Raw genomic sequence first — 24,950 nt, forward strand, 5'->3', positions numbered from 1 at the left:
TACGTGGGTGAACAGTACGTTAAAACAGTATGTGGGTGAACAGTACGTGGGTGAACAGTACGTGGGCGAACAGTACGTGGGCGAACAGTACGTTAAAACAGTACGTGGGTGAACAGTACGTGGGTGAACAGTATGTGGGTGAACAGTACGTTAAAACAGTACGTGGGTGAACAGTATGTGGGTGAACAGTACGTTAAAACAGTATGTGGGTGAACAGTACGTGGGTGAACAGTACGTGGGCGAACAGTACGTGGGCGAACAGTACGTTAAAACAGTACGTGGGTGAACAGTATGTGGGTGAACAGTACGTTAAAACAGTACGTGGGTGAACAGTACGTGGGCGAACAGTACGTGGGCGAACAGTACGTGGGTGAACAGTACGTTAAAACAGTACGTGGGTGAACAGTACGTGGGCGAACAGTACGTGGGCGAACAGTACGTGGGCGAACAGTACGTGGGCGAAGAGTACGTGGGCGAACAGTACATGGGTGAACAATACGTGTGTGAACAGTACGTGGGTGAACAGTACAGTACGTGGGTGAACAGTACGTGGGTGAACAGTACGTGGGCGAACAGTACGTGGGCAAACAGTACGTGGGCGAACAGTACGTGGGCGAACAGTACGTGGGCGAACAGTACGTTAAAACAGTACGTGGGCGAACAGTACGTGGGCGAACAGTACGTGGGCGAAGAGTACGTGGGCGAACAGTACGTGGGCGAACAGTACGTGGGCGAACAGTACGTGTGTGAACAGTACGTGGGTTAACAGTACGTGGGCGAACAGTACGTGGGTGAACAGTACGTGTGTGAACAGTACGTGGGTGAACAGTACGTGGGTGAACAGTACGTGGGTGAACAGTACGTGTGTGAACAGTACGTGGGCGAACAGTACGTGGGCGAACAGTACGTGGGCGAACAGTACGTGGGCGAACAGTACGTGGGCGAACAGTACGGGGGAACAGTACGGGGGAACAGAACGTGGGCGAACAGTACGTGGGCGAACAGTACGTGGGCGAACAGTACGTGGGTGAACAGTACGTGGGCGAACAGTACGTGGGCGAACAGTACGTGGGTGAACAGTACGTGGGAACAGTACGGGGGAACAGAACGTGGGCGAACAGAACGTGGGTGAACAGTACGTACGTGGGCGAACAGTACGTGGGCGAACAGTACGTGGGCGAACAGTACGTGGGCGAACAGTACGTGGGCGAACAGAACGTGGGCAAACAGAACGTGGGCGAACAGTACGTGGGCGAACAGTACGTGGGCGAACAGTACGTGGGCGAACAGTACGTGTGTGAACAGTATGTGGGTGAACAGTACGTGGGTGAACAGTACGTGTGAACAGTACGTGTGAACAGTACGTGGGTGTACAGTACGTGGGTGAACAGTACGTGGGCGAACAGTACGTGTGTACAGTGTGTACCTGTACTGGCAGTGGTTTGGTAGTTGTCAGGGTGACTTCTCTGCACTGGTTCAACCTCTCACCATGACCTCCGACCTGGAGAGTAGCCTGTACACACACAAACACACACACACACACACACACACACACGGTCATTACTCCAGCCATGTATGCATTACACGCTGTGTTTTCCCTTTGCACATTGAACATTGTGGTCTTTAACTTGTGACGTTTGTGACACAATCTGCAGACACTCTTTTTAAAAATATATATTCTAACACCTACATAATAAAATATATGTTGTACCTCTTTAACAAGTTGTAACTTATAGAAAAGGTGACATGAGTGTATTGTTGGAACGATACGATTCAGAACATATAATCACAATTAGTCATTTTACGAACCATCTCAACTGACACCCATGTTAGGATAACGTTTATTTTAGTAAGACACACCGGTTACCATGGCGAAACGGATATGATGCGCTACATACCAGTGAGGTCATAGTAAACCCGATGACCTCGATGTATCCGTCATCATGGCGCTGAGGCTCGAAGTCGTGATGGTCTCCGGGGTTACCCCATGGTGTGGTGCCTGCACAGTATCTGCACAACACACACACACACACATCCCATCATATCACGGTGGTTATGAACTATTTAAAAAAGTAGTTGGAAATAGAGCCAGGGTCAGGTTAGTAGCAACAGCGTGTGCATCAGAGTGACAGAGATAAGAGTCGGGGTGCTGTGAACCTGCAGCAATATGATTGGATAACGATGTTTCCTCTGAGAAAGAGCCAATCACCATGAAACAGTCTGCCAACTGCGATGCCAAGCCTGAGTCTGGTAATCTGCCTGAACTCATATTATCTGCAGTGTAATTGCCTGACACACACACACACAGATGCTATCAGGGGCAGCATAACACTGTCAGCATGTAATCTATCGGTCGGAGCCAAATGCAGGTTTAGCCATTGTTGTTGTTGATTTCTAATTTAATTTGTATTTGTTTACACCCCACACTGTTATGTTTCGTGACTTCCTGCAACTGTCACATGGGTGTAGCGTACGGTATTAAGTTCACCAGTGGTGTGCCGGGGTTGTGTGATCGACAAAGAGGTGATTTGGTCCTGCTGTAAATGTTTGTATATTTGCATTATTACATTGGGGACGAGTCACAAGTCCTCTCCCGACTTAACTCAAGTCACGGCAAACAAGCAGCCTGTCTCTGGGAGATTAAAGCCACATTTGTTTTCTTTACTTTTGGACACATCCCAAACGTTTTTTCTCATCTGGCCTGTATGCTCTTCCGTGTATAGAACCCTACGAGATGTGCAGTAAGTAGACACATATATACGTAACATACGTGTATCTGCTCTCTCAAGGCCTCATCACATGTTCTTATAACATCAGTTTCTATTCATACAGAGATCTATTTAAGCTGTGCCCCTGCAAACAACTTCCACACCGCTTCCAACCCCCCGACCTGCCTTCGGGGCATCCATAAGTGGACTGCACACACTGTTCAGCAGCTCAATGCTGAGGGAACAGGATGATGGGGAGACATGACATGAAACACTCTTGTTCTCTGTCCCAGTCCTTATCCAAGCATTGCAGAACTGAAAGAGCACGGTGAGATTCCTTGCAAGTGTGCACATGCTGGGCCAGCTGCTTCTGCTTCGGACGGTCCTTACAGCATGTGTGTTTTATTATGAGCTGCATCAATATTAATGTAGCAGCTTCTCATCTTTACACTGACTAATGTGACAAACAACAGCTGTCTGTCACCAATCAATGTTAGCTCAGTAACATGGAGACAGGCCATAGCAGACGTGTTGCCTGGTTACAGTGCTTTCTGCCGCTGAAGTCAGAGGCAAGAAAACTGCATCAGAGGGAGACCTCTCGTCTATAGAAGATCAGTCATGACACTTTTAGAAGTTGATCAATCATTTGTAACACACAAAATATAGGTTATGCACTTGATATTGGAACCAGTCAAGCATCACTCGCTCCTGAAGAGAGAGTTGCGTCAGATGTCACATTGTGTGGATCAAGATGTGTGTAGATATAGGCGTCAGGTGGGTCTCAGACACCCAAGGACAGGATACTATCCTAAACACTGAGGGAATGGCCCTCATCCCTTACTTTGCCTTTGTTATGTTCAAATGTTCTTACTCCAGAACATCTGTCTTCTATCTGTTGCAGATGGACACTATTATATCCACAGGACCGGGGACAGTATCAGTGGCAGTGGTCTCACCTGGGGATGTTGAGGAACACCAGACACTGCAGCTTCAAGTCCTGAACCTTTGAGGTCAAATCTGTCCCGTCACACTGGAGGGGGGGGGGGGGGTTACAGTGACAGTTACAAACAACAGCCACAACAATAAATGTTCTTCTTCTACTGCAACCCAACGCTCCCCCCCCCCCCCCCCCTCCATAAGACGTGTTTGTATACAAATGACTGACAGTTTGATTGACAGCTACTCACCACCACTCGGATGTGCTTCGACAGGTCTTTGGAGCTTCCCATCAGAAAATCTGAGAACGCTGTCTGCATGACACACACACACACACACACACACACACACACACACACACACACACACACACACACACACACACACACACACACACACACACACACACACACACACACACACACACACACACACACACACACACACACACACACACACACACACACACACACACACACACACACACACACACACACACACACACACACACACACACACACACACACACACACACACACACACACACACACACACACACACACACACACACACACACACACACACACACACACACACACACACACACACACACACACACACACACACGATCAATCACTCCCCACATGTTCAACACATAAAGGAGCCAGGGGCCGACCATCACACATGGTGCGACCTGAGGTGATGACGGCCCCGGGACATTTCAGAGACACAGCTGGTGTGATCTTTTGTCCTGTCTTCATAACTGCACCTTTACTCTGTCTGAGGTCGCCTATAGAGCCTAACGCATTGCTGTAGTATTTGAGACGCCTCCTTTGCCTAGGCTCAAAGCAGACCTGATGGCCTTTGCAACATGCCTGGAAAGACGTCTAATACAAGATGGAAATCATCAACAGCACCTTCCCACGCTCTGTGGATAAAGACACTGGAAAGGCTCTTCCAGGAAGCTCACACTGCGTGGGGCCGTGTGCTGCCTATGAGAGAGTGACCTTCCAGATACTCCATAACAAGACCAACTGTTCTTACTTTGTACATTCATTTACTCTTTCAATTTGTTCCTCCTTCTCGTTTTACAAACACGTTACCACTGTGTCCCGTCGACAGGTTAGGACTTTTAAAACGTGTTGAACGACCCGTGAGCATGAAACCCCTGGCCCATTACTACAGGCTGGAAGAAGAGAGATCACACACATTCACTGACTTGCTGTGAAGTCAGCCAATGTTTTAGCCAAACCTCGTCAGGAGAGGAAACGACTTTTCCAAAAGAGAAAAAGCAGCAACTGGAGAGAGAAGACTGCGGAGAACAACTCAAGCAGTGAAAGAAGGACACTGAGACGTAGACGTGACGCACGGTTAGATTTCTGTGAGCAGCCGGCTTATCTCCCGACAGTGATCCAGGCATGGGAGAAGACGAGCTGGACAATAGAGCAAGCGGTCTGCTGTAAGGGTGTATTACTGTGGGAATGTCTGGCTGTGTCTGTTCCATCTACAGTCTCACCCTTTCATTTGTCCTCATTTTAAATACTGCTACTTTTTACCATGTATAACAATACAACTAATAAGTAGAAACAAGTAAGACTTGTTTCTACTTATTAGTGGTATTGTTATTAACGTGGGCTTGCCCTTTTATTTAATATTGTACTGAATGTTCCCTGTTGTAACGTTATACATTTAAAGGACTTCTGATTCTTGATTTGAAAGGAACTACAGCAAGGTCACATGACTTCAAAAAAAACATCGTTTTATGATCGAGTATGATGCTCTTATCCTCTTAACCTGTATGAAGGAGAAAGGTTCAGACTCACCCCAGCATAGAACATCTTGTTTCTGAAACGACTGTTGAACTTCTCTGGGTTGGCCTCTGAAACATTACACACGGTAATCAGAAGAATACATATTTAGCAATTGTTCCCATAATCTTATCATCACACCAATATTAAAGCCATTTTATGACATGTGTGAATGTGAATGTACCTCTTGACTCGTGGAACTCCAGAGTCACGTGGGCATCAAATCCAAGACTGAAGTAATTGTTGAAAACATCCAGAGGGAGCTGAGCACACACACACACACGAGTATTTGGCATGTTACGCCATGTTGGAACGTTTCAGAAGAAGAAATGGATTTTGAATAAAGTCCAAGAATAAACATCCAGGACATAACTTAGAACTCACACTCCGACACAAGGAGGATGAGTTTGACCCTGATGCTCGGTGCGACGCAATCTTTTAAAAAGGGTGTGATTGTTTGATAAATAATGAATAAAAGAAAGAATAGAACAGAAAGGCCTTGTGTAATTCACATCTCTGAATAAATTGTAAACCCTTCTTCAGCGCTTAAAGCTTGTAACTGTTAGCTTTCATAATGTTCTGTCAGGTGGGGACGTGCGTGCGTGCGCTGACCTTATCAGCCTGCTGTTCGTCGGGTTCAGCCCCTGCACTGTGGTTTGGTTCAACCTGTAGATTCCACCGGTCCAGCTGGACAACAGTCCCATCCTCCACATGGGACAGAATCTTAGACAGAGGCTCGTCTGTGTAGCCCTGGAACACATGCACACTTGTATTAAACATACACACACATGTGTGTATGAACAAGGGATGGGATTTTTTATTATTAAAAGCTTAAGAAACATGTGTTCTGTATCTTTAAGGTGCCAATGAGCAGGTGTCACTTTGTTCTCACCCCTCCCCAGTTGAGGGTCCTGGCGAGGTCATTTCCTGTCCCCAGTGGTAACACGGCAACAGGAGGCTGAGGATTTATCGCCAGTTCATCGAGACAAGAGAGGATCCAGCCCACCTGAGAACACACACGCAGATACTGAGATGCATGCTCCTCACAAACAGGAAGTGTTCCGTGTACCCGGGGTATTACATCACATAGCATGAGATGTGTCCATGCTGATGATATAGCCACTCCTTAAATCCAGAGAATAAAAGGAGATCATCTACGAGACAAAATCCCTGCACCACGCGCTTTGTACGTAGATTTCAAGGTTTGACTTTTTTCATTGTAGTCAGTACATCAATTAACTGGTTAAGTGATGCTTCTTTGATTCCACATATACATCCTGGATGAAGCTAATTTTGTCTCGACAGGATAGAGAAAAAAGTACTATGGCAGTCTTCAGGTTAACTGCACATTCTTCTAAAAGTACCTTCCAATAAATATTCATATATTAATATTTAAGTAACCACCCACAGCATCTCTTCATTGTATTTCTGGGTTTACTCACAGTTCCATCCCCCCCACAGGCCAGGATTTTCAGGTTGTGCACTCGGCGATACAGCTCCAAACTAAGATGACACAGGTTAATGACATCACCAGAAGATGTTAATTGGTGTGTGTGTGTGTGTGTGTGTGTGTGTGTGTGTGTGTGTGTGTGTGTGTGTGTGTGTGTGTGTGTGTGTGTGTGTGTGTGTGGTGTGTGTGTGTGTGTGTGTGTGTGTGTGTGTGTGTGTGTGTGTGTGTGTGTGTGTGTGTGTGTGTGTGTGTGTGTGTGTGTGTGTGTGTGTGTGTGTGTGTGAACCTACCCCTCCTGTGGTCCTCCCTGGCTCAGGTCAAACACCTGCCTGGGGTTCAGATACCACATGAAGGACTGCATGATCTTAGTTCCCTGTCGAACACAAAAACCCAGTCAACGTTGGAAGACGAGGACTAAACTGACCCAGAATCTGCTCACAGTGCAGCGGTGAGCTAAAAGCGTGACTAACTGGATGACATGTTGACCAGTTCTTAGACCAGTTCATGGAAAGTGCTGGGTGTGATGCGTGTTCCTACATACCTGGTTCCCTCCACTTCTGGGGTTGACAAACACCAGCAGAGGCTTCATCAGCGGTGAAGGGATGGGTCTGATTAAAAAAGGTTTCCACTGCCGTCCTTCCTGTCAGAGAAGAAGATGACCTGCTCAGATCCTCTACAGCACTGTTTCTCAAACTTCCTCATACCAAGGACCACTTAACCAATACGAAAACACTCAAGGACCACCTAACTCCACAAATATCCAAAAACACAAAGGCCTGCTTACCACTCCAACAGTATATAACAAATTACAGCCTAATAATGACAGCTTGACCTTCTCTATATCGCCTCGTTCACACATTACATCAACAATACAAATACAACTACAGATTATACAAGCATTTCACCTCTTTTGAAATGTAGACTAGTTTACTACTATCATTTATTAGGGAGTTTATGTCCGAGCCAACAGATCGTTGGCTACTGAGAGAAATGCAAAATACACCGCAGAGTACGACACAAACCTCCGCTGTGGATTTTCAAAACAAGAAAAATACAGTAAAACTATGGTCGCAGGCCCAAGATTAACTCTCTGAGGTCTAAGCCATTTTTTCACATGTTAGGCTCGCCTGGGCTTTGTTTGTAAAAATGCTATTAAAACATGAACCTTGGTGACCATCGGGCTGGCCTGCATGGTCTGCCTACAAAACTAAAATATAAAAGGTTTTTGCATCCCAAACAACAGCCTCTGATTCATCAACAGACTTCATGCAATGCGTCATTGGATGCATATATTGGATAATAATATCTATCCCACTCCTAACATCTAAATCTACTTCCAGCATGGATAAATGTTCATAAAAGACATCCATTGTTTGTTTTATACGCTTCTTGAAATATAAAAAAAACACAGTTTTTCTAGAAGAGATTACAAGTCGCCTGGAAATGGTACAAACAAGTGGCAACATGTGTGACGAAGGTGTTGCGCTGGGCTATATCATGCAATTGAATTGAAACTTAAGCTCGCTTCATTGCGGAGATATTTCCACGAGAGTGTGGAAAACTTTTATTTATTTATTTATTTTAAGTGTGAAATGTTACCAATATACTCACGGCCCACACTTTGAGAAGCACTGCTCTACAGCACAACAGTCCATTCAGCCCGTTAACCTGGGACTCTATTTAATCCACGTTATCTGGACATGTTCACAAACGTAGCCCACATCATGTCCCTTAGAACAACAGAGATCCAGATGACAGTGCAGGACTGACCTCTGCTCCTTTCTTGCTGCTTTTCCTCTTGAAGGATGTTCTCTTCTTCTTTTTACTGGACTTCATAGATGACTGGAGTGAGACACAAACAGAGAGCGCAGCTGCACATCACTGGGTCTAATTCACTCAGAGCAGAGTGCAAAACCTCACCGGCTTCTTGATAACAGGAAAGTATGATAATGACAGAAGACATATCCATGTTAGAGGTGTAACAGCTCACTCACTGTTACATCATACCTGCCCGTCTGAGTCTGAAGAAAGCCCCCATGCAGAGGTATTTAGCTGCTTATACGATATACTTTGAAAACTGACTAAAAGATTATCTCCATCTTCTAAAAGGTCAAGTACAAGATTATAATTAAATTCTTCATTTGTTTTGGGAACATGCACATAGAGTCTAGACATAACTAAAAACAGTCGCAATAACACTGCACTGTATTTATACTACTATTACTTTTACAAAATCTTATTTGATGTTATATCACAACTGCCATTATCAATGTCTAACTTATCTCTCTCTGGGTCATCTCGCTGGACTCTGAACCTGCAACCAGTGGAGACATTTAAAATCAGCCAATCACTACTTTTTGTTCAGGGCTTGTCCTTATATGGCCACTTTTTGCACTAGATTCATTCAGAAAACGAAATTGTGATACAGACAAAAATCGCCTTTAAAGGTGGGGTAGGTAATTTAGGAGAAACCAGCTCGAGTGCGCTAGAATTTGAAAATACACAACCGGAGAAAATCTGCCACTTCCTTACAGAGCGCCTCCTCCAACACACACAAACGCGCACATGACCAATGAGGGCACGAGATAAGTGTGTGCACAGATGGAAGGCTGACAGGCAGGTAGGCCATCCAGGTATTTTAGCCGGGCCGTGCTTTTTACAGCGCTACGGCTTCCACAGATGACACAGATTTATGTATGGCTTTTTTGTCAAAGCACTTATATATTCATTGCTATCGGGATGTTAAGAGCATTCCATGGAATATAACAAAAAGTGTATCTCGAGCCGGTTTCTCAAACTTACCTACCCCACCTTTAATTGGGATAAATGTATTTTTGGGCTCTTCATTTAATTCCCACAAATTCAAAACTAAACACCTATTTGGAATTCTAACTGTCTGCAATAGAAACAATAAGTACACAATGGCTCAAACATGACAACCCATCTCTAGACAACTGGAAACAATCTGTGAAATGTGGACATTACATGTGGATTTGGATATTACATGCGGTGTCCCCCAGGGGTCAGTATTGGGGCCGAAACTATTTATTATGTATATTAATGAAATATGCAATGTATCGACAGTACTCAAAAAAAATGTGTTTGCTGATGACACTAATATATTTTGTTTTGGGGACAATGCACAGCTACTATTGGAAGAGATCACAGCTGAAATATGCAAACTACAGTTATGGCTAAACAGCAATAAGTTATCATTAAACTTGAATAAAACAACATTAATCATATTTGGAAATAGCAATACACTAGCATCCATTAAGATAGATGGGATTTTCATTGAGAGAGATAAATAACATAAATTCCTTGGAATCACAATTGATGAGAAACTGAGCTGGAAACCACACATAAAACATATTCATTCCAAAGTCTCAAGAAGTATTGCAATATTAAACAAGGCAAAACAGATTCTTGATCTAAATTCCCTCTACATTCTTTACTGTTCATTGGTGTTACCTTATTTAAGTTACTGTGCAGAGGTTTGGGGCAGTAATTATACAACTACAACACAATCCCTATTTGTTCTACAAAAAAGAGCAATAATACTTATAAAAATGTCAGCTATAGGGATCATACAAACCCATTATTCTTAGAGCTACATTTATTAAAACTGTCAGATCTTGTTGAATTCCAAATTGCACAAATCATGTTGAAGGCAAAACACGTTCAATGACCTGGGAATATTCAGATATTGTTCAATGAAAGACAAGGGAATTATTATTTACGTGGTTCATTTATAGTCACTAATGTTAGGGTGCGGCACAAAGAGAAGTGTTTGTGTTTGTGGGGTGAAGATCTGGAACAATGTGAGTGAGGAGCTGAAGGGATGTCCAAACATCAAACTATTCAAAAAGACGTATAAAGACACAATTCTCACGTACAGGTACAGGGAGGACACTGCTAAGCCATAACTGTCTATATTCTTGTTTTGTATTCTATTTATGAATTTGTGTTTGTATGAATTTGTGTATGTACATATGTATATATAAATATATAGAGACAATTCTCCTAACTTGCCTGTACATATTATATGAATGATTATATAAATTATTCAAGGTTAAAGTATACATTGATATTGTATGTTAACACATTAAGATGTAAAAAGAAAAAAAATGTAAAGGGAGAAGGGGTCGGATTAAATAAGTGTAAACTTCTTCCGACCCCTTTTCAGACGTGTAATTAGCTAGAGCTTTGTTGTTTATTGATATCAGACAACGATACTACAGATTATTCAATTATTGATTAAATATTTAGTTTTGTTATTGCATTCATTTGTATAGTACTGTATCATGTCTATCATCTTTTGTTTCATTTGTATTTTCTTTGGTTTTACACGCTTGAAAAAAATAAAATAAACTAAACTAAATATTTGTTATGGAAAGACTCACTTTTTCCACCGGGCTTCAGGAAAATCATTTGAGGAAACGGGGAAAAAGTGACAAAAATATATATTTTTCCCATAACGGTGGGTACCATTTTATTTTACTTTCAGTTTTTTATTTTCTTTCTATTTATGATTATTATTTATTACTTTTTGTTTCTAATTTTGTTTCTGTTTGTCAATTGATCAAACTTTATTATCAATACTATGTGACAAAAGGTTGCTTTCGATTGGTCAGCTGTTGCTATGCGACCTCTGGATCTTCCTTGTGGATTGAAATGTAAATGTAATTGTATAAAATTAAAGTGTAAATCAGAGTGAGTGTTACCTGGCGTCGGACGCGAATGATCCATGTGGGCGGGACTATGAGTGCAGCGTGAGCTCCTATTGGGCAAGCCTCCTCAATCTGCTGCAGCATGAAGCAGGACACCTTGTTGTGGTACTCCAGAGGGACATAAAGACATATTCAAATAACTGACATCTGGAGAATAATGTAACTCAGTGCCTTTCCAAACACTCACAGCCTGTTTGCACCAGGAGCAGCTGATGGCCACGATGTCTTTACTGTGGAACGCAAACTTCTGCTGGAAGCCCTGCACACAACAACATCTGATGATCCATATGACTTCCAACTGACAGTTCAATTATTGGTCAATAGAGAAAAATCTCACTCACTTTCCCACATTGTTTACATTTGCCTTCTTGCCTTCTCCGATGCACCCAGTGATGACGCACCACAGCGGGCTGAACACACACAAACCGTCATTTACCTCAAAGAGCATTCAAGAGATTACCTTTTCTAACATTGAGTTGTGAGAAGAAGCTTCTAGAACTCACCTCGCGGATGTTCCTAGAGCCGGATTCTCTGAAAGACGGCTTACACCTGAAATTAATCTGCAGGAGAGCAGAGGAAGAGTAGGGAGAAGAGTCGGGAGGTGTCAGTCAGAAAGTTGTAGCTGTGATTATTTCATACGGTTCGAGGGGAAGTCTGGAGTTTCAGAACAGACGTGGACGAGAGTAGTGATCAGAGGGATTCCCAGGGATCAGGGTGGCGGGTGGATTGTGTTTTAGGGGGAAGAAGCGGTTCGGCTGAAGAGGCCGTTTGATTTTGAAGAGGTGAAATGGAGAGGAACCATATGAAGAGCCAGGCACCTCAGTAAAAGGGTTTTTGTGTTTTTAAAATGCACACCATGAACAGACTCACCCAACGATTCCACAGATCAATATCATATTGGGTACATATGTATAACATGATGCATAGCCTATTTCCACATGTCTATTGAAACATAAAGTCGGAGGTCACATGCTGTAATATCAATGATGTGTGCGAGGTATACATTGATGTAATAATTAAACATTCATTTTATTGCCGTCTTTGCTTATAACAAGACAATTTCTCATTATATAGTTTACGATGTTTAGTTAAGTAGTAGTTCTTTACGCTTTTATTTTGAAGTAGCTCCGGGTGATTTAATGTATATATAATCCAATGTCAATATATTTCTGTCTTTGTAGTATATTCTATATATTTCTGATATCTATTGTAGAGTATTTTGATTTATTCAGTTTTGTTTTATATTGTGTATTATTTAGATACTCTAGTGATAAATATAATTTCTACTTTGAATATGTATAAAGTTGATTTTACTTTCATTATATGTGTATCTTATTCTATCTTTTAAACAATTTCACTCTCAAACATCTCTGCTTGACAACACTGAATTTGGAATGAATAAAGTATCTATCATCATCATCATCATCATCATCATCATCATCTGGACACAGGTGATTCGGTATGTATTGGAGGTGGGATTGACTCCCATCTCTGAAACCAACAGGACAGACGTTACCCGCTCAGAGGAGTGACAGAACTTTGATCAACCAGAACATGAGACGGTGAGGGGAAAGAGAAGGACCCCATTAGGATGTAAGGACAGAATGGTGTGTGTGTGTGTGTGTGTGTGTGTGTGTGTGTGTGTGTGTGTGTGTGTGTGTGTGTGTGTGTGTGTGTGTGTGTGTGTGTGTGTGTGTGTGTGTGTGTGTGTGTGTGTGTGTGTGTGTGTGTCCGACTCAATTTCCCATTTAGTTTGAGGTAAGTATGATTGGAGTGAGGGTCTAGACACCACCTGTCCTGTTTCTGTCAGACTGAGGACCCACACCAGGAGAGAGGAGGTAAGGTGGGGGGGGTATCTCACTCTAAAGTCTGGGTCATTGAGGGGCAGGGTGGCATCCAACAGAATGGCTCTAGATGTGGGGAACTGGAACAGGAGGGACAGTTAAAGACACGTGCACTGTCCTCTGCTACAAAAACAATAACTGTAATAGTGAAATAAAATTCCCAGGATCTGACTTTAGATTTGCTTCATGACGCAGGGTTTAAAATAATCCTCTTTCTCACTTCTCTCTCATCTGACAACTCATCTTTGACAACTCAAAATGTAAGCCTTCTTTATTGCTTTAAACATCCGTCTTCAATCTCTTCTCCACCTGTATCTGACTGGAGGGTTTACACCTGCGTCTTTCGGCTTCAGGTCTCCATAAAGGAGATTAAAAGGTGAGCTCATGTAAATTCCCTGAGTATAACTATTTAAAATCCATGAGAGAGAAATATACCTTCTCCAGTTGTTCTATACAGATGGTGTGGGCCACGATCTTACACGCTGCACACTTCCTTCGACTCACAGACTTTTGCTAGAAACACAAAGAAACACAGTTTAGAAATACAAAAAGCAACCACACACATACAACCACTTTACTCAAAGTACTATTCAGTTGTTGTTTAATGATCATAAGCAGCTGGTAAATGGGTTTTTTTGAATGGGAAAAATGAGGCAGTAATGATATATGTGACCACCAGGGGGCAGTCCTGTGCTGCAGAAAGAGACGCGCTGTGGGCTGGAAGCTGGTACTGAAATTAGAATGATAACATGATGCTTTATGACTCGTGAGGTATCATGTATGTGTGATGTGATGGGCTGTGATACGAGCCGACATGAGTACAATTATACCACGATGTGACCGCGGTGATGACACCAGAGGTCCTTCAGCGGGAAACACATCTCTGTAGCATCACGGTGCAGAAGGTGTTAAAGCAGGGGTGTCAAACTCAATTTCATCACGGGCCACATTCGCATTATGGTTGCACTCAAAGGGCCGGTTGTAACTTTAAGACTATATAAAAATACATATATAAATATTGAATATATATAAAATAATGTATTATATATATTACATTATTGCCTCTGCATTGGATTATTATCGGATAGGGTAATAACTTCATAATTAACTCGGTCTGAAAGCAGAAGGGCAAATAATTGCAAGTCTCTTCAGTGAGAATGTTACAAAATGATTTTAAAATAAAAGCTAAATAAAAAAGAAGTGACATTTTGAGAAAAAAGTCACTTCTGAGAAAAGGGCAAATTCTGGGAAAAAAGGCATATTTAGAAGAAAAAAGTCAAATCTGAGATGCATCGTGCTCCATGGCAACGTGCTTCTGTAAATCGCCATGTAACCGTATAACAAACATATTATATTCTTTGCAAGCTCTTGTGGGGCCACATCAAATGAAGTCGCGGGCCGGATTTGGCCCCCGGGCCTTGAGTTTGACACCCCTGTGTTAAAGCAAAGACCAGAGTGGGTTCTCTAAATGAGTCACATTGCCATCTGAAGGTATACATGTTTAACTGATGTGAGCGCTGAGGGGAAACGGAGCACAGACTGGAACACGCACACGCTTTTTAACGGCAGAACACCCATAATGTCTCACTATTACTCAGCCATTTCTTCGGTATATTATGGAATGGTTTTCAGCAGAGAAGTGTAAGGACTGTGCGATGAAATAGCCGTGTATATTTCATTGTTTTAATAGTGTCTCACTGGTGACCTCAATTGAGGAAAAGTGGATTTTTCACTATGAATATAGTAAGGTAATATATGATAAGAATGAATATACTTAATACATAAATTACAACACATTTTCTTTCCTTTTATGACTGCACAGCTGGATTGAACTTTATTGAGTCTTGCAACATAATCTTGCACTACTTTATTCTACTCTGTTTCTTCTTTTTATTGTTTTAAATTAGTTTTATTGTTATCTTAAATATATATAGTCATGTTGAATTGTTGGAGGAGCCTGGGACTTAAGATTTGCATTGCCATGACTACACTGTAGCTACTGTGACAATAAAGCAACCTTTGAATGTTGAACCTTTGATAGGTTGCACATATTTATTTATTTTAGATAGTAATTTCTCATATTCTTACTTCCTTGTGTATTTATATTTCTTGTAAATATGTATTTATACATTTCATAATAGTTAATGAAATAGTTCTATATATGCTTGATTTGTACACTGTTATTGTGTTTATGTACTGCATTTGTTTGAAACCGCAGCATATTCATTTGAAAAACAGCAAGGAGTGAATGAACCCTGGACATAACATCCACTCTCTGTGAACACCAGTCATAGCAGCTGGGAAAAGGTCAAAGGTCAGAGCCCAGGAGTCAGAGGGTGAACGGAGATAGAGAGGAGGAGGAGGATATTCACATGTGACACCAGAGATCATCTGTGATCGGCTAAAGAGCGACAGCTATTCCATCAAACGGTGCCTATGGGAGACTATGGGGGGCCGTGATGAGGCCTCTGACGCGCATACACCCTGTCGGATCAACTGAAGACGATATATTGATAAGGAACGTGTAGAAATATTGTTGGGGGCACAGAGGATAGAGGAGATACTTACCAGTGCTCTGGCTATACAGTGTTGCTCCCCCACATAACAGTAGTCTCCAGATGCGTTGGTCTCATACCAGATATGATCTCCATACTGAGCCGCCTCCTACGGGGGGGGGGGGGGGGGGGCACACAGGAGAACACATCATGAAAATCACCTTATTATTCCTTTCACTGATGGTTCACTTTCGCATCGAGAGGTCACTGATGAAGCATACACAGATGGTAGATGATTGTGCAATCATTGGCACTACAGTCCACGACTGTGTTCATATAGGTGTTTAAATATAGATGTTAATAATATGCCTGCTCAGTTGACTTATTCAGCCGTTTCTCCCATCAGGGCAGACCGTCTCACCGCGAAACCTACATTTCAGAGACACATTTGTTTCTCTGACAGCAAAAACAGCCAGGGTGTGCGTGTGTGTGTGTGTGTGTGCGCGCGTGCGTGCGTGCGTGCGTGTGTGCGTGTGTGTGTGTGTGTGTGTATTACTCACGGTCCAGTCCAAAGTGCTGCGGATGTGTGCCTCTGAGTCAGTTCTGGTCAGGGAGGAGGTGCTGGGCTGGCAGGGCAGCGTCTGCAGGCCCGACTTAGCTATGGCTTTCCTGGAAACACAAAGAGACCCAAAACTGTGAATGCTCCTATGTCTTCCTGATAATGCACTCAAGAAAAAGAGGCAAGAAAACATAGGTAAAAAGTGTGATCTGCCATTGACACAAAGACTTGAAAGGGTTTGATATTTAAAATGATACTAAAGATGTGAAATATTACTGATCAAACATTATATTCACAAGATAAAAGCATATCAAACTTGAAGCACAGAGTGAACTGTGCTTCCTGCCGGTGTTCTCCTCAGTGTTGTAGATGTACATCTTACAGCAGTGTGTATAACGGAAATCAGGATACCAGACATTAGGTAGGCAATACCAATAAATATATAAAATAAAACTATTCTGGATAACCAATTAACAAACTACTGTGAAATCAACATGTCAATTTCTTATATTCCATCATGTGACTCTTAATGGTGTATCTGATTATATTTCAATGGCTTTATTTCCTGGGAGCTGTAACTAACAAAATAATAATAACTTAAAATAGAAGCATGAAATGAGGTTAGTCAAATATATCTAACACTGGGCAAGTAATACAGCCATGCATATAACACCTGAGCCACAAGTGTCCTCTCTCCATTGTCCGTACTGCGCAACAGACTTTACAAAAGAAAAGTCACCTACTTTGTATCCATCCATTGTCTGCACAGGACTGACTCACAGTCAGACAAACAACCATTTACTTCCACACAAACAAATCAATAAGCGAAGCAGCATGTGTGTGGGCTGTAGAGAGAAGAGGACAACTCAACACAGCACCGTACTGCTTTTAAAAAAGATATTTGTATGGTGAAGTTCAACAGGAAGTGGAGGGTTATTTTTGTTTGTTTTGGTTTTTATAGACATTTTTCATAGTTCCACATATTTACCGTAATAGCAAACTGTCTGGATAAGCTTTCGCACTGATTCGACTAAACAACAGGTGTTGGCTCAAACTTACGCACTAAATCTAAAGCAGCAAAGAGCCTAAAAGGAAGAGGGAAATTATCTCAAACCCAAGTATGAATATGAGATCAAAAGGCAATGTGAAAATAACAGAGGAAGGAAAAGCAGCTTCTTTTAGACGGATGATGTACCGGAAAATAAAACCTGCTCAGCTACATTGTGCACGCCATGGAATAACCATTCTTGCGATAAGGAAATGGAATGAGATGACATTATGTGAGATCACTAAAGAGAAGATGGAGTTTACATACATCTTATTAAGAGCTGGTCTTTGGTGACGTGGACATACACCGAGCAAAACCACACACACACAGTGCATAACAACGGACTCCAGTGCACGCTATTACGGGCACTATAGAGCGCGCACAAAAGTGCGAGCACACACACACTATAAGATGTCAAATATTATTTTACCAACAATGTGGAATTTACATTCATTGAAGTAGGCTATCAAGGCATTGCTAATTCCTGGCTGGCTACATATTACCATATTACACTGCCCTGCCCCTGCTTCTTCCATTTCAATCTTTCTATCAGATTTAGCGTTTTTAGTGAGAAAGAATTACGAGATACGTTTTTGCGCCATGTCAGTTACTTGTCACTTGTGTCGTGCGTCACGTTAAAAGCAGCCGACTAAAAACTTCTATAGTTTTAAATTATCATTTGAATAATAATATATAATATAAAATATATCTCAGGCATGAGATGAAATAAAAAATATTATATAAAAAAGAAGTGCAGGCAGAGGAGCTCGACTGCCTGCCGCTAGGGGGTGCTGAGGGCCCTCGGCACCCCCCTTCCCCTGACTATGACTATCAGCAGATTTCAAAGACGTATGGGTATTCGTTTCAGATACTTTGGAGGCACAAATCCTCTGCAAGGGCTTAAGGTATGCACATTATACTTTATACATTTTTCTTTCTCTCACCACAAAAATGAGTGGTGAAATAGTTTTCATTGTAATATGATGGTCATCCTGTGATATACGAAAGTGTGAGCCAGCCAATACAAGGACTTAAAAAACTGTATGTATCTCCGAGGTAAAACATGATTGTGTGAGTGTGAGTGTGAGTGTGTGTGTGTGTGTGTGTGTGTGTGTGTGTGTGTGTGTGTGTGTGTGTGTGTGTGTGGTACATACGTCAAGAAGTTCTCCCATGTTTCCAGATAAGGGTCATAGTATATGGTTCCCTCGGCCCCCCCTAGTGGTGAAGAGGTGCTTTTCTGGAGAGTGGAGCCATAGCGGGCCCTGTTTATTGGAGCAGCCCCCCCCTCGGAACTCCGCCCCGCAGAGGCTAGCTGACCCAGGCTGGGGCTGGTCGTGGAGGTCTGGATCTGTTTCATCTTCTCTGTCCACTGAACTTGACTTGACCCACGTCGATTATACCGTCCGTAAACCCCATAACCTGAGTCTGGAAGGGGGTGGGAGGAGTTTCGTCTCAGGCAGCGAGGGGGGCGGAGCAAGGGGCGGGGCTTAATGTTCTCCATAATGTCTGCCTGGGTTAAGTACCAATGTGTAGTCCTCAAGCTCATATCCCGTTCCTCACTCCCTTCCTCTCCATCAGACTCCGAACAGGAAGAGGTGTCCTCCTCTTCATCTTCCTTCACTTCTCTACCCATCTGGACTACACTTGCAAGTAACAAAGAGGATCCGAATAAATGAGATTCAATCGATTTGATTCTAGAAGGACGTCGATATCGCAGTGCCATCCCACGCTGAACGCCCCCACGAGCATGGTGAGGTTTGTACTGAAACCCCCGCCTTCCTCTCGTGATGACTCCATCTGCTCTCTCAGTTCCCCTTCCAGATCCTCCCTCTGCTTCACTTGTTAAACCTACCTCTATGATGGAGTGGCGCCTTTGTCCAGTAGCCACCAATGAGCCCACACTGGGGCGCCGGCGCTGCTCGGCACACACCGAAGGTAAGCCCACAGAGGAGCGCCTGGACTGAACCAACGCTGCGGAAGGCAGACCCGCACTAGAGCGCCTCCTGGCTTTGCTGGTCTGAAGAGCAGCGCCGTGCTTCGGTTTCTTCTGACGGCCACGGAAGAAGAAATCCATCATGTCTGCAGATATGGATGGTGCTAAAAATGATATGTGGTATCTGAGAATCTATACTCAATTAAAGGACATGGTATCATCTTTCCCCTTCCGTCTTCTGATGATGCTTTGAGATCCGAACATGGTCTCCATAATAATTGATGATAGTCCAGATATTTTGTTCCAATCCTCCTTTAGAAATGCTGAAGGGACAAACAGGCTTTTCTGTTTAAAAAATGTTCTCTAAATGGCATCGTCAATTGTTTCAATAATACAAATGATAAACCTGACTTAGACAGCCCTACAAAGAGTTGGGTTATCGACATGTGACCATTCATGAACACGTCTACAAACACTTGGCACATTTTAGTGGAACCTGAACTCCTCACCCATCCTGTGCTCCATTATACAGCAGAGGGTCAGTGAGTAGAACAAGTAGGTATGTACACCAATTGTCACAAATGATCATCTCTCTATAGACCACTTGAAGGACTGTCCAAATAAAGTGTTTCCATTATAAAATATACATTTGCATCCTCAATTATTGCTTTAACCATCCTGTTCAATGAGATCAATGGATTCCTGATGCAGTGCCGCTTCCTCAAAGCTTCGTCAAAAGATAGTTGGTGCCAAGATCCTAATATTTTGGTTTATCTGGTTCCTGTTTTCCTTTTGGTCATTGTTTTTACTTCCCGTCTTTGCGTGTTTTTAAAGAATGAAATCTTTCTTCATTCAACAAATGAAGAAGCGTTTGGAATTGACAATAAACTATTCATGTAATGTGAGCTCTCCTAGTTATTAACTTACAAAGAATGTTCACCAGGAGTGTAACTTTAGCCCTCCTTATCTCATGCCTCGGGTGTTAAGGCTCATTTGCAAACCTCGCCTTAGACCATGGCGTTCTTGCTGCCACACTACAGCACATGTACAATTTAGTTACCACATTTACAAAGAAAAAGAAAGCCAGAAGATGTGGGATGCCATGTGGGATTCACCACGGCCACATCTCTCCAAAACAGCTTTAGTAAACTCAACTACAAATACAAAAAAGAGCTTAATAACGTATAATATATATATAGGAGGGAGGAAACCCTCTTTAATGGTCTCACATGCAGAGCACACAGCACACACAGCACACACAGCACACACAGTGGCGGCCCACCCTAGCACCAGGAGTCTAGTACTAGGAGCAGTGGGCAGCTATTGTACAGCGCCCGGGGAGCAATGGGAGTGGGGGGGGAAAGGGGGGTGTCCGGTGCCTTGCTCAAGGGCACCACGGCAGGGCAGGAGGTGAACTGGGACCTCTCCAAGAAGCTGTCCACACTCCATTTTTAGGTCTGGTCGGGGACTTGAACCGGCGACCCTGCGGCTCACAGTCCAAGCCCCTACCGACTGAGCCACAAACAGAAGCAAGGCCACATGTGTGGCCAGTGACGGGATTTTTTCATCATCAATGTTGATTATGTTTGTTGATGTTGATTAACTGTGATATGAAGGTAAGTTGTCTGACGAAACCATGACAACCAATCTGAACCGTGGCTCCACATAATCAAGCCACATGGGAATCTAAAATGACATGTCTGGAAAAGTAAATAAAGTAAATGTGTGTTGCGCCTTCAGTTGCCTGCTACATGCTTTAACTGACATGAAGGGTTTGCTAACCGAGAGAGAGACAGATATATCAGATGGTTGCACAACCAACCATCATCAGCAATGTGTTCGCACAATGTTTCATAAGGACATGATAAGAAATGTCACTGTGCAAGATGGACACTTGGCCGATTTGTCTTGTTGCGTGACTAAGGTACTGTGAACAGATCTACATCATTAGACTTTAAGACTTTCCATGACAAAACAAAACCTAGGCATTAGACCCTCCATAAGGCCCCATTCATTGCATAAACATGGTGGAAATAAACTGTTAGTGTGTGTTTGCCCAGGATGACTCGCCCCGTCAGACATGGGCAATTTTGCATAAAAAAGTACTACTTTTGTAATCATTAACTTTTTCACTTTGTTGCTCCGTCTGGTTTCACCTCTCAGCAAGGGAACAAACAGTTGTTGTGTTTGCTGATGTTTACAGAGTCCATTTCTTTAAAGCTATGACCTTTTACGAAGGCTAAAAGAGCTTGGTGGTTAAAGAAGAGGGAAATGAACAGAAGATGTGTTCAGTTGTTTTAGTTTTACAAATTATCATACAGGAAACATGAAGGGATGAGTCAGGGCCTCAGACCACAGCACCACCAACTGTCAGCACGACAGATGAGCCTGTAGGTAAGAGAACCAGGCAGGAAACATGACATGTGATCAGTGTTGTCACCGACTCCCACAGAATAGAATATCATGTAACACAAGACATCAGATGTGCAGGATCAAAGAGTGAGCTGCTTAGATCTCTGCTCTGAAACTATCACTCTAACAGGAAATCTGCACGCTTCACTTAATCCCCCCCCTACCACTGACATTAAACAATCCCCGTCTCATAATGCCCCGTCACAAAGGTCAGGGGTCATCACAGTGGTAAAGGGATTTCATAAAGCTACACACGACGGCTATAGTTTGAGGTCATATGCAATTATTTTTCAAATAATTATTTATTTATTACGCTGAGGATTTAAAGAGCCTGTGACAGCCTCCCAACAACTGTTGTGCAATGAAATATTGGGCTACTAGTCATCTCGAACCGTCAGTTTAAAAAAGAAGGTGCGATACCGTTCCGATAAATATCAATAATTATCGCGGGGAAATTCATTTTGAAGTTTTGGGGGAAGCCGGAAGTGACGTCAATGCGGGAACGCTTCACTGTGCGGCGAGAGAGCCAAACACGGACAAAGTGTGTTGTCATGCGTAGAAATGGTGAATTACTGAGTTTATGCACGTTAATAAAGTTTTAATGAAGTTGACTACAGTATATTCATATTTGTCAGTGCTTTCATGTCAATTCGGCGACATAAACATAAATGATCGTGGTGAAGATGATGATTACATTAGGATTAAAATCGGAGCTGCTGAATTTCCTCCCGTCGGATGTGATATAAAAACAAATCGATTATTTTTGTAGTTGTAAACTCAAGTGGATGAAACTACATTTATTAGTGCTTTCATGTCAATTCGGCGAACATATGATACATTAAATGATCGTGAGGATGATGATTAAAAATCGTTTGTTTGTGCCGGTCTGCATTTCCTGATGAGAAAACAAACCGATGCTTTTTGTAGTTGTAGTACACCAACATGGATTAAACGTGTGGTTTTTTACCACAATGTTGGGGAAATTAATGGATAAAATGCACGGATTATTATTATTATTCCCACTCCGATCGGGACACGAGGTCCACCGTTTCCCCGCAGCGAGGCTCCCCCCGTTAACAGTGTACGTGGGCTGGGCTGGGTGCAGTGGCGGACTGGCCATCGGGACGAATCCCGATGGGCCGGTACCGAAGTGGGCCGGTCGGATAAGTCACTAGCACATCCCCCACTCCCCCCGTTGACAATTTACTAGCGGTACCGAAGTGGGCCGGTCGAGAGTCCCGGGATGATTTTTAGTCCCAGTCCACCACTGGCTACATGACCGTATGATCGCCCATATTGACGCACCTCATTCCTAAACGTCTAACAGATACAACATAAACCGATCCTTCAGCCTCATATGAGCTCTCAGACACGTTCAAAATTAAACTGTCATCGCTGTCTGAGCTTGCTGCTGTGTGCGCCATCGTGCGTTTACATGCAGATGCTGGGATCCTGAACGGTGCAGCTGGAGCGCTGTGCCCGCCATGACGTCACACATCAGCGGGACTTGAAGAATCCCCGAGAAGATCCAGAAAATGGTCGACATTGAAGGGCAGATTAATGGTTATCAAAGTACAAATATCCAAAATCAGTTCAGTAACGGTTTTCAAGGGGACAATATTTACTCAAATGTATGGGTTTGGATGATGGGGGAAACTCGTGTCACAGGCTCTTTAAGGGTGGTCCACCTCTGGATTGTGGCACCACTACACTTTGTTTTCCTGTTCAACATACAAGCCACAAACACAGACATGGAGGGATCTAATCAGGCAAGTGTACCCCATTGAAAGGATAACATGTTTGATTGTTCTGTCCGACTTATGATGAAATATGAACTGTATGAGCCATTTAGTGCTGTGGATACAAGGTAGGGCTGCTCGATTATGGCAAAAATCATAATCTCGATTATTTCAGTCAATAATTGATATCAAGATTATTAAAAACGATTATCCATTTACTTTGAAAAAATCCATTTATTGAAAAAAAAAATGTGAACAGTATGTTTTTAACAGTTAATTACCCTGAACTTTAAGTATAATTCAACTGAAAAAACTATAATAAAATGTTTAAATTTTTTTTTTTTTTAATCGTTTTATTTTGATTATGTTGTTTTCATAATCGTTGCAGGCCAAAATCGTAATTGCGATTAAAATACGATTAATTGAGCAGCCCTAATACAAGTACTAAAATTGGCACAAAATACTCCATGCACGTTACTCTTTTGCAAAAGCACGTTAGCCTCTCAAAAATCCAAGATGGCGATCTAGTTTTCATGGAGATCAGAAATATATTTTTGTCAAAGATAATAACGTAATATAAAGCTAGCAGCATCACTTCCTGTGGCAGCTGTTCTTTAAATGACTGGTGGCCAGTGTAAATACCTAAGAACAGGAGTAATTATTTTTTGTTTAAGATTATTAAATGTTGCAGAAGTTCACATTTTTTAAACAACGAGATATAGAACTTGGCCCAACGTCTTTCCCCGAAATCGACCTGAGCAATAACGTACCTTCTTTCCTTCTTGTTGCCCTAAATAATCATTTGTATTCCATCTTTATTAACTGAAGGACACTTATCCAGCTATTCACTTGCTCTTAGCATTGTTCGAGTGCTGTCTTTGTAGATTTAATAAACAATGTTGACGCCATGTATGCTTTTACCTAAAGGGAGCATGTACAGAATAGTGGGCCAAGAATTGAGCCCTGGGGGACGCCACATGTCATAGCAGTTTTATGCTTAGATTGATGATCACCAATGGCAATAACATAACCTTGGCCTTTGCACTTTGCCAAGTAACCCCAGCCACTTTTACAGCATGTATGATCCACAGAATCAAAGGCTGCACCCAAAGTAATGTTTTACCTGAATCAGTATTCATTCCAACATAATTTAACACTGAACACCATTATAGATGGGATCTGAAGACAGTGAAATCTGTCCAAAAGAATATTAAAATGTACATTTAAAAAGTTGTTCTGTTTAATCAAAACATTTTAATTAATATTTTCCAACAAATGGAAGATTTGA

At 42.5% G+C, this 24,950-nt stretch overlaps 1 protein-coding gene across 6 annotated transcripts in view; it reads right to left on the reverse strand.

Moving 5' to 3' along the window:
• The window catches only part of LOC117457732 (diacylglycerol kinase zeta-like), a 112,014-nt gene that overhangs the window by 46,459 nt on the left and 40,605 nt on the right, over window positions 1-24,950 (reverse strand). For 4 of the 6 annotated variants that reach the window (XM_071205120.1, XM_071205121.1, XM_034097962.2 and 1 more), the window contains exons 2-21: window positions 18,733-19,834; window positions 16,532-16,640; window positions 16,045-16,140; window positions 13,912-13,989; window positions 12,136-12,192; window positions 11,974-12,042; window positions 11,820-11,891; window positions 11,627-11,740; window positions 8,673-8,744; window positions 7,444-7,542; window positions 7,193-7,275; window positions 6,895-6,955; window positions 6,345-6,458; window positions 6,065-6,202; window positions 5,637-5,715; window positions 5,468-5,523; window positions 3,896-3,958; window positions 3,665-3,738; window positions 1,899-2,010; window positions 1,427-1,513 (exon numbers count right to left, since the gene is read on the reverse strand). In XM_071205120.1, the coding sequence (XP_071061221.1) occupies window positions 1,427-1,513; window positions 1,899-2,010; window positions 3,665-3,738; window positions 3,896-3,958; window positions 5,468-5,523; window positions 5,637-5,715; window positions 6,065-6,202; window positions 6,345-6,458; window positions 6,895-6,955; window positions 7,193-7,275; window positions 7,444-7,542; window positions 8,673-8,744; window positions 11,627-11,740; window positions 11,820-11,891; window positions 11,974-12,042; window positions 12,136-12,192; window positions 13,912-13,989; window positions 16,045-16,140; window positions 16,532-16,640; window positions 18,733-19,655 (2,556 nt within the window). In that variant the 5' untranslated portion in view covers window positions 19,656-19,834. The remainder of the gene's footprint in view (window positions 1-1,426; window positions 1,514-1,898; window positions 2,011-3,664; window positions 3,739-3,895; window positions 3,959-5,467; window positions 5,524-5,636; window positions 5,716-6,064; window positions 6,203-6,344; window positions 6,459-6,894; window positions 6,956-7,192; window positions 7,276-7,443; window positions 7,543-8,672; window positions 8,745-11,626; window positions 11,741-11,819; window positions 11,892-11,973; window positions 12,043-12,135; window positions 12,193-13,911; window positions 13,990-16,044; window positions 16,141-16,531; window positions 16,641-18,732; window positions 19,835-24,950) is intronic. The other 2 variants (XM_071205128.1, XM_071205125.1) reach the window with 1 other exon arrangement.

The sequence above is a fragment of the Pseudochaenichthys georgianus genome, chromosome 2 (genome assembly GCF_902827115.2).
Source record: "Pseudochaenichthys georgianus chromosome 2, fPseGeo1.2, whole genome shotgun sequence".
NCBI lineage: Eukaryota > Metazoa > Chordata > Actinopteri > Perciformes > Channichthyidae > Pseudochaenichthys > Pseudochaenichthys georgianus.